The sequence below is a fragment of the Leucoraja erinacea genome, chromosome 4, assembly GCF_028641065.1.
Source record: "Leucoraja erinacea ecotype New England chromosome 4, Leri_hhj_1, whole genome shotgun sequence".
Taxonomy (NCBI): Eukaryota; Metazoa; Chordata; class Chondrichthyes; order Rajiformes; family Rajidae; genus Leucoraja; species Leucoraja erinaceus.
In genome coordinates, this window is record NC_073380.1 from 22,618,547 (window position 1) to 22,633,983 (window position 15,437).

Sequence of the window (15,437 nt, forward strand, 5' to 3'; positions counted from 1 at the left end):
ATGATACTTATATTTTATTAGCAATAGGTAAAATATAAAAGGAAGTGGGGGTGCATTGATTTTAAAGCTATAGAGAGCAAGGATCTTAGCTTTGAATATAAAGAAGTAAAATCATTTTGGATGAAACTAAGAAACTGAAAACATTTGTGGAAGTTGTGTATTGGGCCCGAAATAATAAAGGTAATGTAGAGCCAAATGTAAGGAAATTAGAGGTGCGGGGAACAATGATAATCCAATAATTGTTGGATAAACCAAATTTATGATGCTTTATCTGAGGATGAATGCACAAAGTAAATAAGAGATGGTTCTCTGTATCAAGCAGGCAAACCTTAGTTATTATTTTGGTATAAGAAAGGGTTTATTGAGAATCTGGTAGTTAAAAGAGTCTCAAGGAGCATGATAGCAACATGATAGAATTCTATGTAAATATCAAAAATGATATTGTTCAACCTAAAATAAGGGTCTTAAATCTGAATGAAGCAAATTTGGAAGACATTAAATATGAGTTAGCTATGAGAGATAACATTAAACAGGTATGATTAATTTTGAACAATTTTAATGGATTGCGTAAAATAGTGTTTATCTATTTTAAGGCCAAGAAAAAAAGTAGGAAAAGTGGTTCAGTTATCACCAAGAACAGACTTTAAAGGATATTTAGATCGAAAGAAAAGATTTATAATGTCTTGAAAAACAGCAAGTCTGACGAATGCAAAGAAGGATGTACTTCTGATAAGTTCAGCTGAGGAATGACTAATATCAATAACTTATTGCCTCTGGGTTGTCATTTCGATAAATTATTTCTGGTTACTGTTTCCTATGGAAAGGAAGTTCATTAATTGAAGAACAGACAATCATGTACAAAACCACTTTTAAAAGAATTCTAAACGGCTTGGTGGCACATTTTCTTGCTTGAAGTTAAAATCAAAAGATATGACTTAATAAAAATTTTGAAAGATGGATGCCTTGAATCTGTTTAAGCAGCTTTTCTGTAAAATGAGTCCCATACAACCTTTTATCCGAAGACAAATTCTTTTGTCTCGGAATATTTTTTGGCTCAGTGGTAGAGTGTTCGGCTAATATCCGTCTCCATAACGAAAGAAGGATGTACTTGTAATAAGTTCACTGGATCGGTTTATGGAATGAAGTGTTTATCATATCAATAACTTATTGCCTCTGGGTTGTCATTTCGATAAATTCTTTCTGGTTACTGTTTCCTATGGAAAGGAAGTTCATTAATTGAATGATTAGCAGTCAATAAGGGATACATTGTACAAATCCACTTTTAATCTAGAAAAGAAAACGTTGCTCTTCTTTTGCTGAAAATGGGGGCACATATTTCTTGAAAATGTTAGCTTTGAAGTTAAAATCAAAACAAGATATGACCTTGTGCCCATATTGCACGTTTGTAATTTTGAGGGTAAGACTAGACCTGAGGTCATCATATAGGTACTGAGTTCAATCTGTTTAAGCAGCTTTTCTGTCTCACCAAAAAGCAATGTAGTCTGGTACATTTTACTACTGTCATACATGCAATCAATTGCAAAGTGCAGAAGGGATAGCATAGGCGGGGTAAAAAAGCGACAATCTTTCTGCAGCTGAGTTGAGAAGTTCCCACGCAAGACTCATGATACACTGTGAAGTCACCGTGACCCTCAGCTTTGAGGTAGCAGCATATTGAATATGATCCCGCGCAATATACCCACTTCTAACGTTGTTCCCCTTTCTTCGAGTGTGGCGGGCCGCCCTCGGTGATTTTCAAGGACCTATGTAGTACTCATTTGGATCTTCAGATAAACCTGTACTGTCATACATGCAATCAATTGCAAAGTGCAGAAGCTAGATATAAAAAAATCTTTCGAGGGAAAAATTTGAACACCTGACCCACTTTGAAGAATATGATACCCACTTCTAATGTTGCCAGTGTGGCATCATATGTAGTACTCAATAGTAAACCGGGATATTATTTAGAGGTAGAATAACACTTTGCAGCGAAGCAATGGAATGATATTAATGGATTAGAAGTGCATGAAAATAGTTATAAATATGTGTGGATCATAGAAAGGAAATAGGTAAAATTCAATTAAAAAAACACAACTCAGCCACCAACAACCAACCACAGGTGAAGTAATATGTAGGTTAGTATAGTAATACTAATTAATTTGATATGCTAGTGACCTTGGTGTTGCATTTTCTTTGGATTTTCTAAACTGAATACTTCCACAAATTATAAAAAAAAATGTTTAAAATGTATCAAAGTTGTACAATGAATTTTCAAAAGAATGTGAGAATAGAACCCCAGGGAGCAAAGGAAAGACGGTCATGGTGAATTTAAATACAAGAAATACCATTTAATAAACAAGATGCCAAACCGTCAGAATTTCCGTATAACCCAGATTGCAAATTATCAGCGGTTTACTGAATATCAAAATGAAGCCAAAATTGCCTAACTTACTGATGCAAACTATCATCATTGAAAATTGTAATTGGTTTATCACAGAAAATCACTTTAAATCTGAGTACTTTCCTCTATTGATAAATTAAGCCCAGGACATGAGGATGAAGACGATGTTAGTGTGTTTCTACTTATTTATTCGTATGCATTGACCTTATATTTGTTTTCTCTTTTAAGGGATCTTCTGGCATTCCTGGCCATAAAGGAAATGGGGTAAAATAATGTATATTTATCCTATAATATCTAATTTAAATGTCCAATGAACAAAGGATGATGGCAGCCATTCAAGTTTGTTTTGACATTGAATCCTATCCATAGTTAAATTTAGCTCCTTGCTTACAAATTACTTTCCCTTCCCCTGTTGCCACTAAAGCACTCGCACAGGCTTTTGTTACTGGTAGACTTGACCAGTACACTTTGGGTTGGCCTCACATGGTCTACCATCCATTAATTTGGAGAACCATGGAAAGAAAACATTGCAAATATCCCTGTTGGGTTATTTGAAAATAATATCGTGGAACCTATAGCAATACCCATATCAAGGGATAAAGTATTTAAGAAACTATGGAGATAAAGTTGGACATGAGGGCAATGTTAGATTGTTTCTACTGATTTATTCAGATGCTGTGAGCTTACATTTGTTTAATCTGGCCTTTAGCCAGAGGGTGGCGAATCTGTGGAATTCATTGACACGGACATCTGTGAAGGCCAAGTCTTTGGGTATTTTGAAAGCAGAGATTGACAGGTTCTGATAAGTAAGGGTATCAAAGGTTATGGGGAGAAGGCAGGAGAATGGGGTTGAGGGAGAAAGATAGATCATCCATGATCAAATGGCAAAGTAACCAAATGTGCCAAATCACCTAATTCTGCACCTATGACATGAACATAAAATCGCTGGGACCCATCCATATTATAAAGAAAGTGGCTGCACGAATAATGTAGTTTTTGGGTTACATTTTTTCAAAACGTACTAATTTCCCGGTAGATAGCAGAAAATTTGATATAACTAATATGACTCAAAAAAAGGAGAAATTCAGAAGGCAGGAAACTATATGCCAATTATTTAAAATCTCTTGTTGGCAATATACTAGAGATAATAATCAAGGCGGAAATACATTATTTAGGAAAGATGAATAACATTAAACCTAGTCAATGCAGTTTATTGAAAGGTAAATCATGTAGAACAATTCTGCTCAAATTCTTAGAAGGTGGGACAGGGAGAGTTTATAGCACGAAACCTGCAAGTGTAATATATTTGGATTTCCAAAAGTCAATTGGCAATGTTGAACATAGAAGTTGGTGTATAAATTAAGAGCCTAAGGAATTCGATCAAATATATCGGCATGGATTGAAAACTGGTTGCCACATAGAAAAGCAAGAGTTGGATAAATGAGTGTCTTTTCAGGCTGGATGGATATCATCGGTGGAGGACCTCAAGGATCAGTTCTTGCTGTTCAATTATTTACTATTTATAACAATGACCTATTGGAGAGAACAAAATGTAAGATTTCCAAGTTTGCCAATAATATGATAATAAGAGGATGAGCACGTTGTGATGAGGACATTGTGATTTTACAAGGGGAAGAAGATAGATTGGGCAAAAATCTAGCAAATGGATTTAATGTGGGGAAATGCACTGTGCCAAGAGGAATCAAAGGACAGTATATCATCTGAAGAAGAGTTACTGCAAATGAGCGACGTTCAGAGATCTAGTTTTCCAGTGCATGAATCTCATAAATGTTGCAGGTGCAACCAAAAGTAGTTTAGAAGGCCAACCACATGTTGGTCTTTATTGCAAAGAGGTTGGAGTTTAGGAATAGGGTGGTTTTGTTATAGTTATACAGGATGTTGATGAGGCCACATTGAAGTGCTAATTAAATGCATTTGATTTTTAATTTAAAAGGGGAAAACAGGTGTGAAAGGTGAAACTGGACGAAAGGGTGAACAGGTAATTATGAACAAAATTAAAAGTCCTATATATTGAGCCTTTGTAAAGATGGTTTCACTGACTTTTATTTCACATGGTGGCAAGGTGCCTTAGGATGAATGATTTTGAATTGAGAAACCATGGAAAAATGTTGAACAATCATTGAGGATTTGGGACACATCCTTATTCACTGATATAAAGTCCTTTGACTGATTGAATTGAAGGATGAAACATGGCAACTTCAGCGCACCGAGTCCACGGTGACCATTGATCACCTGTTGACACTTGTTCTATGTATTCCACTTTCACATATACTCCCTACAGTTAATTGGCCTCTATAAATTTACAGAGGCCAATTAACTGACAAACCCGCACGTCTTTGGGAAGTAGGAGAAAACTGGAGCACCCAGAGGAAACCCATGCTGTCATAGGGAGAACATGCAAACACCACACAGACAGCACCCAAGGTCAGGAGTCGAACCTGGGTCTCTGGCGCTTTGTGAGGCAGCAGGTCTATCAGCGGTGTCACTGTGCCACCCAAATTGAGTTTATCTTTTTTCATTCAGTATCCACAATGGTTTCTGGAATGAGAGTATTGTTGGGAGAGGGCTTGGGCTACTGCCCAATTTTTCCAAGTATGGAACAACTTCTGAGCAGGTTTGAAGGCAAATGTATTTATCAATCTGCCAAAGCATCCTATGGGTGTCATGAGTAAGGGTGTCCTTTGAAAATGGTGAACAGAGACAAATTAAAAGTCATGGAATTCTTCAAAGGGTGTATGATCATGCTGAGGGAGGTGAATGCTAATCCCAATGTTTTATTGAACCACTAGACCAAGTGGGTCCTGTCCCCTCAACACGCGCGGGGGGGGGGCAGTGTCATCACACATACTAATCGCCCTTCACACACACTAACCAGCCCCTTGATATTATATTAATATTATTAATTGGCTCCTTTTACCACATCCCCGCCCTATCCACTGACGCATAGCCTCCAACTCGCAGGCACGTCTAGAGAGGGTGAGGGTTAGAGAGAGGGGGTAGAGACAGAGAGAGAGGGGCAGAGAATGAGAGGGGCAGAGACAGAGAGAGTGGGGGAGAGGGAGGGGATAGAGGGGAGGATATGGAGAGGGGAGAGGGGGGTGAGAGACGGGGGGAGAGGAGGAGGGAAGCGGGGCAAACGACTCCGGGCTGGGCTGCAGGCGCGAGGCGCGAGCGTGCGTCGACCAAAGCTCTCGTGAAACCCGAGCCGAGGAGCGTGCGTGCGTCGACCAAAACTCTCGGGAGTTCTTGAGAAACCCGAACTGAGGCACGAGTGTGCGTCAAACAAAGCTCTCGGGAGCTCTCGGGTGCAAGGCCCGAGCCGAGGCATGATCGTGCGAACGTCGACCTAAGGACACCGCTGTCTTCAGCTAAGATCTTAGGCCTTCAGTCGACGGGCTGACTTTTGAATAACGGAGGGACGGGTGGGGGGGGGTGACGTCACTTGCAGACGGCAGGCAGGCAGATCCATTGTGACATCATCAGTGAGAAAAACAGGCTTTTTGATTTCAAAATTTATCGAATTTGTAAATATTTTGATTAATAACTCGAGAAATAATGCATACATTTTTCAGATAATGTGATTTTTGACTTCACAGGGTAAATCTCTACCAGAATATGTAAATTTTTTACCGTTAGTGCGTCGTTTTTCCGAGAAGGTGATCGCACACACATACACATCCACATACAAGATCAGAGTTTTATTGTTATAAAGGATATACTGCTCATCTTTAAAGATAATTCATACTTTTGAAAAGCATTATATATTTGTATTTTACAGGGAATTCCTGGTGTTCAAGGCAGGAAAGGAGAGGTTTGTAGAGGCTTAAGGGCTAAAAAGTCTAGACATTTCATTTTACTGCTGAATCTAGTTGTTTTATAATTGATGTGACAAGATTGAATTAAAGAATAAGTATAAAGTAATCTTTAATTATTTCTGCCAAATTGCTTCTTCCTCTTTGAAGAAATGGTACAGGTACACAACCTTTTATCCGACAGCCTTGGGACCAGACACTTTTCGTAATTCGGAATTTGTCGGCCTTCGGAATGGAATTTTTTTAGCGTAGATTTTAATGGCTGGCTCAGTGGTAGAGTGCTCGGCTCATATCCGCAAGGTCGCGAGTTTGCGCCTTGATCCCGGCAGTTCCTCGGTCGCGAGTTTGAGTCTTCAATGTAGTTTTTTCTTGCAGAATAAATGTCTGTATGAAATGCAGTGTGTTGAATGAATTCCTGAATTTGTAAATGTGACCACAGCATTGAATCACCTCTCGCACTCATGTCACCCTAGCGGGGCTACATGCCCTTAGGCGGCCTAAGGCGACATTTTCACACTCTTATATCCGTGTGCAGCAGAGGCGACGTGCGTTTGGCGCCAAACATGAGCTTTGGTGTGCAGACGACATCCTGGAAAAAATGTCCGGTTTCTTCCAGGTAGGCGATATACCCTCCCGGGCAATATACCCTCCACTTCTCTTTTATGAAGGGGATTTAGTTCCCCTTTCATCCAGGACCGACCGGAGGTTCCGCTGTCACCTCTGCTGGCCACCCTCGGTGAACGCTCACTCAACTTTGTCTTGGGATTCCTACCCTCCCGCGCAATATACCCTCACCTTCTCTTTTATGAATGGGGATTTAGTTCCCCTTTCGTCGAGGACCGACCGGAGGTTCCGCTGTCACCTCTGCGGGCCGCCCTCGGTGAACGTCCTGTCTCCCTGTCCCTGGGATAGCAGGGGGCGATCAAACAGCACAATACCCCCCTCCCCCTCCAACTCCAGAGGAATACGCTCCCCGATGGGCCGCTACGGCGACAAATGGCAGTTCGCCCACAGCCCGAGCTGCGCGACCCCAAGAACAAGACATACCTTGCACACCATCAGCTTCTACCCCTACTTCTGCGTGTTCCTCTGGAGTTGGAGCGGGGTTGGGCTGGAGTTGCTGATCTGGGATCTCCGTGCTTGCAGTGGGCCTGGGGGTCGGTGTCCCGTTGCTCCTGACGTCTCCGGTGACTGGCATTGTATGCTGGCATCTCCGACTTGAAGTCAGTGCAAAGCCCCCACGCCGGTGCAATGGGTGGGGAGCTGGAGAGGGGAGGGAAGGGGTCACACACATGGCCGGGAAGCAGAGGGGTGTAGGTGGGGTGAAACTCAAGGGAGCGACAATCTGCTGCTCCCTGCCCGCTGAGTTAAAAAGTTCCCACACAAGACTCACGATACACTGTGTATCGTCAGTCTACCGTGGGAACTTTTTAACTCAGCGGGCAGACAGCAGCAGATTGTCAATTATTAACCCTCCCGCGCAATATACCCTCACCTTCTCTTTTATGAATGGGGATTTAGTTCCCCTTTCTTCGAGGACCGACCGGAGGTTCCGCTGTCACCTCTGCGGGCCGCCCTCGGTGATCGTTTTCAAGGACCTTTCTTCAAGGACTGAAAAAATGTCTGCTATTCGGAGGTTTTCGTTATTTGGATCTTCGGATAAAAGGTTGTGCACCTGTAATGATTAGGTGATTCCTATGGTACATTTCAAAAGCTCCTGGAAGATTGTAGAAGGAAGAGGAAATGGGGAGCATTTCACAGACAGTGTTAAATATGTCAATCTCTTGCCTTTAAATTAAAGGGCTGAAAGGTCGAGTCCCATTCCAGAGACATTCACTCAAATTGAGGCTGACAGTCTCGTGTGGTACTGAGAATCTGTTCTCTGGGTCAGATGTTAATCAAGACCCACATCCTCTGGTGCTGGACGAATTCAACGAGTCACGCAACATATGTGGAGGGGATGGACCCTTTACCCCAAATTCAGCTACTGTTTTGTCGAGTAACTATCTCTATGGCAATCTAGATCACCCATTAGCAGCCATTTTAATTGCCCTTTCACTTGCACACCTATTTGTTTGTTTTCGGCTTCCTCCACTGCCAGGTTGAAGCCAAACGCAAACTAGAAAAACAGCACTTTGTATTTACCTAATGGGATGAACATGGAATTCTGCATTTTCATGTAACCCACACTCCTTCTGCCCTTTCTTTCCTCCTGTCTATTTTGGTTCCCTCTCTCACCTCTTACTTTCCACCTAATACCATGTCACCCAAAATCACCATGCTTCTTTGCTGCTCATTATGCAACACACTCCACCAGCTGGATTCCCTTTGCCTCCTTCTTGCTCGCCATTTCCCGTCTGCTACCACCCCTCATTCAGTTCCGTTCTTCACCTTCTTTTTCCATAAGATTCCATAATCTGCAACCTTTTGTTCACATGCCCTCCTTGCCTCAGTTGCTATCGTCACCCTTCCCTCTCCCATCTGACTATTATTTGCTAATCAACTCTTCCTCACCTGTATCTACCTGTTGCTGGTTATCTCTCACCCCCTCCTTTCCCCACCTCCATGTTGACTGGTTTCCCTATACACTTTCAGTCTAGATAAATGGGTGACTGTCCATTTCTCGCCACAATGCTGCCTGGCCTGCTGAGTTCCTTGACTTTCCTCTTTTAGCTATCTATATTGCTAAAAGTAAGATCTTGACCACTTCCTGTTTTCCGTTTCATGATTGTTGAAAAAAAAAAACGCTGCCACTTACGGCTGTGATTTTTGGCCATCTTACTCAGAGACCCCCTGCGCTGCGCAGGACAAGAGGATTTTTCTTATCGATGAAAAATAAAAGAGTTATTAATGTTTAAAAATGTTGACATTCTCTTTGGTGCCCCTGCTGGTGGGAGGGGGAGGGACAACAAAACCCGGAAGTGTTGTGCCTCACCCAGTCTCTGCAAGATGGAGGAAGTGAGAGGGTCAAGTCTCTCTGAGCTGTGAATAACACTGAACACATGTCTACTCAACTGTGAGTGCCTTAATGTGGTTTGAAAATGAAAATGTGGTTGCTTTGAAAGGCTGCACTGCAAATGGTTGTTGGTGGTGGTAAATGCTTTGAAATGCTACACTGCAAAAATGGTTGTTGTTGCTGGTGGTAACTGCTTTGAAATGCTGCACTACAAAAAATGGTTGTTGTTGGTGGTGGTAACTGCTTTGAAATGCTGCACTGCAAATAATTATTGCTGTTGTGGTGGTAACTGCTTTGAAATGCTGCACTGCAAAAAATGGTTGTTGTTGGTGGTGGTAACTGCTTTGAAATGCTGCACTGCAAAAATGGTTGTTGGTGATGGAAACTTGACAACTTCCTGTTTGCACTGTATATTGATTTTAGATAAAACGCTACCACTTATGGCTGTGATTTTTGTCCATCTTACTCAGTACCCTGCCGCTCATCAGGTGCAGAGGATTCTTCCCATCAATGAAAAATAAAAGTGTTATTAGTGTTTAAAAAAATGTTGAGAATCTCTCTCCTGTCAATCCCCCCTCCCCCCTCCGATTGGAGGGGGGAGGGATTATAAACCCCGGAAGTGAGGATGTGGCTCAGTCTCTGCAAGATGGGGAGGGAGAGGTCACGACACGTCTGAGCTGTGAATCAACTGAACACACTGAATGTTTATTAATGTGTGAGTGTGTGTTTATGTGGTTTTACAGTGGTTTGACCTTGCTTGAATTGCTATGAAGCTGCATTTGAATGTGGTGGGCTGGCACCCTGCATGAAATGGTATGAAACTGCACTTCAATTTGGTTGGCTTGCACCCTGCTTGAAATGACATGAAACAGCACTAGCATTTGGTGGCCTTGCACCCTGCTTGAAGTGGCAGGAAACTCCACTTGAGTTTGGTGGCCCTGCACCCTGCTTGAAGTGGTAGGAAACTGCATTTGAATTTGGTTGCCTTGCACCCTGCTTGAAAAGGAATTGGTGTGAGTCAACTGCTAGCCCATCAGCCGTGAGTGAGCAGCCAGCACATCAAGCTTGTGACTGAACTGCCACCTCAAGAATCCATTTTGCCTACAATGTCCATACTAGCCCATTAGAAACCAGTCCCTTCAGCCCACAATAATCATACTAGCGCTCCAGAAAGCCCCCACCCACTGGGTGGATTGGTGGTTCTGTGGCACATTGGGTGTTGACACTCCAATTGGTGGAGAGGTGGAATATTGCATTGAGGGACCAGCCCTCCCGTGTGAACATGGGACCCAACGGGTCCTACTTAGTCTAGTATTTATTATTTTTAATGCACGTCTTGCAAAAAGTAATAGCATACAATGCAGAAGGAGAAAATTCCACTCATTGGAAATTATAAAAGTAAATGGCAAACTGGAATGAACATAAAAGCATTAATAAAACAGAAAAAAAAACATGAACAATTGCTTTGGAGAAGGATATAACATTTAGGACCAAAACGATTGCTTTTCACTTATGACATTTACTTTAAAATAAAGTAATAGACTAAAATAAAGTTAATAACCTGAACTAAAATTGTAAAGCACTTGAAATGCAAGTCAATTTGCATCTACAAGGAGCAAAACCAGATTAGATTATTGAATCGTGTAACCTTAGATTATTGAATGTAGATCTCCATCAAAACTAAATCCAGATGATATGTGATGTTTTAGTGGAATTGAACAAGAATGATTGCAAATTCATGTTTTTAAACTAAATTTAAAGAAATTAAACCACTGCATGATTGTTAGGGGATTTGTGAATATTCCACTTAATCCTGTCCAGAAACATTTGATTTTTTTTTTTCTTTTGAAAGATCTGGCTCAAATATAAGGAATATTTTTAAATTTTCAACTTAACCAGGAATATCAATGAACTTCCCAGCTACTTGCACTCAATTCCCTGACTGTTGAATGCCAACATGCCAAAAGCCTTCTTTACCACCCAATCTATCGGCAATATCACTTTCAGGGAACTATGTACGTACTCCTAGATCCCTCAGATCAACAACACTCCATAGGACCCCACTGTGAAGGTCCTGCTCCTGGTTTGACTTCCCAAAATACAACACCTCACATTTATCTGGATTAAATTACATTAACCATCCTCGGCCCACTAGCCCAGTTGATCAAGATCTTGTAATTAGAGTCATACAGTGTAGAAACAGGCCCTTTGGCCCAACTTGCCCACACCAACCAACATGTCCCATCTACATTAGTCCCACATGCCTGCATTTGGCCCATATCCCCCTAAACCTGTCCTACCATGTACCTGTCTAATTGGTTCTTAAACATCACAATAGTCCCTGCCTCAACTACCTCATCCAGCAGCTCGTTCCATACAACCACCACCTTTGCATGAAAAGGTTACCCCGCAGATTCCTATATCTTTCCCTTCACCATAAACCTATGCTCTCTGATTCTTAATTCCCCCACTCTTGGCAAGAGAGAGTGTGACCACCCAATATATTCCTCTCATGATTTTATACACCTCTATAAGATGACCTCTCATCCACCTGCGCTCCAGGGAATAGAGTTCCAGCCTGCTCAACCTCTCTCCACAGCTAAGACCCTCGAGTCCTGGCAACATCCTTGTAAATCTTCTCTGTAGCCTTTCCAACTTAACAACCTTTTTCCTATACCATGGTGCCCAGAACTGAACATAATACTCTAAATGCAGCCCCCCCCCCCCTCCCCACCCTACCCCCAACATCTTATATAACGGCACCATGACCTCCCATCTTCTATACTCAATACTGATGAAGGCCAATGTGCCAAAAGCCTTTTTGATCACCCTATCTAGCTGCGATGCCACCTTCAATGAACTATGTACGTGCACTCCCGATTTCCTCCGCTCTACAGAACTTCCCAGAGCCCTACCATTCACTGTGTAGGTCCTGCCCATGTTAGACTTTCCAAAATGCCACACCTCACATTTCTCTGTAATAAATTTCATCAACCATTCAGCAACCCACCTGTCCAACCGATCATGATCCTGCTGCAATTTTTTCACAACTATCTTCACTATCTACAATCCCACCCACTTTTATGTCATCTGCAAACGTGCTAACCATGCCATGTACATACTCATCCAAATCATTGATATTGATGCCAACACACTAATATGCCCAGCACCGAACCCTGAGGCACACCACTAGTCACAGGCTTCCAGTCCGTGAAGCAATGTTCCCATCACGCTCAGCTTCCTTCTATGAAGCAAATTTTCTGTCCATTCAGCTATCTCTCCTTGGATCCCATACAACATGACCTTCCAGAGCAGCCTACCATGTGGAACTTTGTCAAATGCTTTAGTGAAATCCATTTTCTACATCTACAGCCCTGCCCTCATCAAACCTTTTGTTTACATCTTCACAAAACGTAATCATTGCGAGACATTCTCCCACGAACAAATCCATGTTGACTATCCCTAATTAGATTAATTCACGATAACTATCTTCACTGTCCATGATACTATTTAAATGTATTCTGCAAAATTAGATCCATAATTTGAAATGAGAATATTTATCCAAAATCATCAATAATTAAGATATTGTTACAAGGCAATCAAGAACTAATTAACTGAATGAAATTGGTGCATTAAAACTTTCTGTTTTGCACTATTAAAATGGAATATAGAAAACTGCCGGTCAAGCCTTTCTGATTCACATTCATAGGCTGGCACTCTTGGTGGAAAAGGCCAAACCGGTTCACAAGGACCTCGTGGACGGCATGGGCTTCAGGGACCACCAGGTCCAATTGGTGCTCGAGGAAGGGAAGGAATACAAGGAACTCCGGGGTTTCCTGGCTCACCAGGTAAACATGTGAGTATCTAAGAGAAGATTTTCCCTGTGTATTAAGGGGAAATTCAGCATGCAAAGCTGCTAAGCCCACTGCTTATGAAATACTGCAGGTAAATTGCAATGAGCCAACCAACCTATATTGATATGTCAGCTCATTTAAGGAAGTTCAAGAGTGCATATACATATAGATTTACTTGTAGAAAATGAATTTCAGTAAAGCATTTGACAAAGTTCCACATGGTAGTCTGCTCTGGAAGGTCAGCCTTTGCCGCCGCGGGCTCCGAACCGTGGGGGCACCAGCCTCGGCTACTCCGCGGTTCGCTGGGAAGTGTTAAGTGTTGCAAATTCAGGGAAACTTCTTTCACTGACCACATTGTGTTAAAACAAACCTTCCACAGGGCAAAGATGCAAGTGAACACCGGATCAGGGAGGTGTGCATGAGCATAATTCAAGGTGAGTGGATACTGGAATTTGACATTTTCCATCTTAAAAAGTCTTAAGATCTGACTTTCCAACTGTCTGGTATTCATTGCCTGCTCCTTAAGGTTTTGAAATTATATATTTCACTTAACAAACGTATACAAAATGTAATTGTCTTCTACTTCTTTTAGAAATGTTGAATTCTTTAAAATAATTAGCAGTATATGAATTAATTAAGGGTGTTTCCAAGCTGTGTGTGATTTCTGCCCCCTCTGTCTTTTTCCATTTGCATCCAAATTTCTCATTGGGATTGGGCAAAATGGCAGCATAAAAAAAGGTAGTAACTTTCTGCTGTAGCTATTAATATTTGTTCAGTACTGCCCTCAGAATAATGAACATCAAGAATATCTGTTTTAGAATAGAGAATTCCAGATTCCCATTACACTTACATTAAAGAATTAAGGTTTCATAATTTTATTCTTCCTGGCCAGAGATTTTACCTGAAGTTATGTCAAAGTCTCGACAAGTTAACCCGTAGATTGGGCAATTAGAATTGATTAAACAAAACAGTAATTTTCTATTTAACGTGTCAAGTCTGTTTAGAATGCTCTTGACTCGATAGGTCACCTATACATAGACACAAAATGCTGGAGTAACTCAGCGGGACAGGCAGCATCTCTAGAAAGAAGGAATGGGTGACATTTTGGGTTGAGACCCTTCTTCAGGTTATGTCACCTATACATGTTCTCCAGGGATGCAGCATGACCTGCTGAATTACTCCAGCCCTTTGTGTCTTTAAGTGTTTTGGCCTTCAATAAGATTATAGCTGAGTATCCTTGAGATGATGTAGGGATAATCTGGTAAAGATCTGGTAAAGCAAATTTTGTAGAGACTTATTCAGCTGTAGGTTGTTGGCTTCCCAACATTCCCTGTGTTTACATTTCTAATTACCATTGATAGTGACTAATCTTCTTGGAACAATAAGAATGTTAAAAGGTAAATATATTAATGAGTTATTTCCATTATTTTCTTTTCAAGAGCAAATGTCTCAACTGTCTGCTAGCCTAAGGCAACCAGTAATGCCTGGACAACCAGGCCGGCCTGGACCATCTGGTCCTCCAGGACCTGTTGGACCTCCAGGAGTTGCAGGCCATCCAGGTGCCGTCGGCCCACAAGGTATCAAAGGTCACCAAGGTTACCCTGGTCAACCAGGATCAAAAGGCAAGTACATAAATCCTTTAGACACAAAATGCTGAATTATCTGAAGAAGGGTCTCGACCCGAAACATCACCCATTCCTTCTCTCCAGAGATGCTTCCTATCCTGATGAGTTACTCCAGCATTTTGTGTCTATTGTCGTTTTAAACCAGCATCTGCAGTTCCTTCCTATACATACTACTTAAATCCTTTGTTTCACTTATGAAAGCAAACAGATGTATGGAAAAATGCTGCTTCCCCAGGGAGCATCACCATGGGACTCCCCCAAGTATCTAAAACAGTGCAGGTAACATAATTGCTCCCTGAATAATGTGGATGAATAGAGTCTACAACATCTTTCCTCTTTTGTCACTTCAAAATAAAATACAATTGGGCATGGAGCCAGGTGGTGTAATGATATGTGCAACAAATATAACTTTAGATTTGCTTAACTACTAGACATCCAAGAATCACAGTCCTTGGGCCTTGCAATGCTTAGACGTACCTCTGCCATCTATAGAATCTTAGCTAAAACTGTAGACGTGGTGTGTCCAGGTCATACTGATATAATCAAATGGTTTACTATGACCAGTCAGTAAGCGTCTTCACTTCATCACAACAATCTTGGGCCCGGGGTAAATTTTGCATAATTTTCAGTCTCAATGTTTGAATTGGTTGTTGTATTCCCTAAATGTTCAATGCTAACATTTTCCCAGTGTCTCAATAGTGCCAGGCTGTATCTGTTGTCTTTTCCTGCTTCTGATCTTGTCGTTAAGAGAAATGGCCATTTGAGTAG

At 41.5% G+C, this 15,437-nt stretch overlaps 1 protein-coding gene across 1 annotated transcript in view; it reads left to right on the forward strand.

Annotated features, from left to right (window-relative positions):
• LOC129696034 (collagen alpha-1(IX) chain-like) overlaps positions 1 to 15,437 on the forward strand; it is a 159,920-nt gene that overhangs the window by 140,048 nt on the left and 4,435 nt on the right. The window contains exons 31-36 of the mRNA XM_055633443.1: positions 2,630 to 2,665; positions 4,356 to 4,400; positions 6,201 to 6,233; positions 12,900 to 13,046; positions 13,424 to 13,478; positions 14,484 to 14,666. Of these exons, the coding sequence (XP_055489418.1) occupies positions 2,630 to 2,665; positions 4,356 to 4,400; positions 6,201 to 6,233; positions 12,900 to 13,046; positions 13,424 to 13,478; positions 14,484 to 14,666 (499 nt within the window). The remainder of the gene's footprint in view (positions 1 to 2,629; positions 2,666 to 4,355; positions 4,401 to 6,200; positions 6,234 to 12,899; positions 13,047 to 13,423; positions 13,479 to 14,483; positions 14,667 to 15,437) is intronic.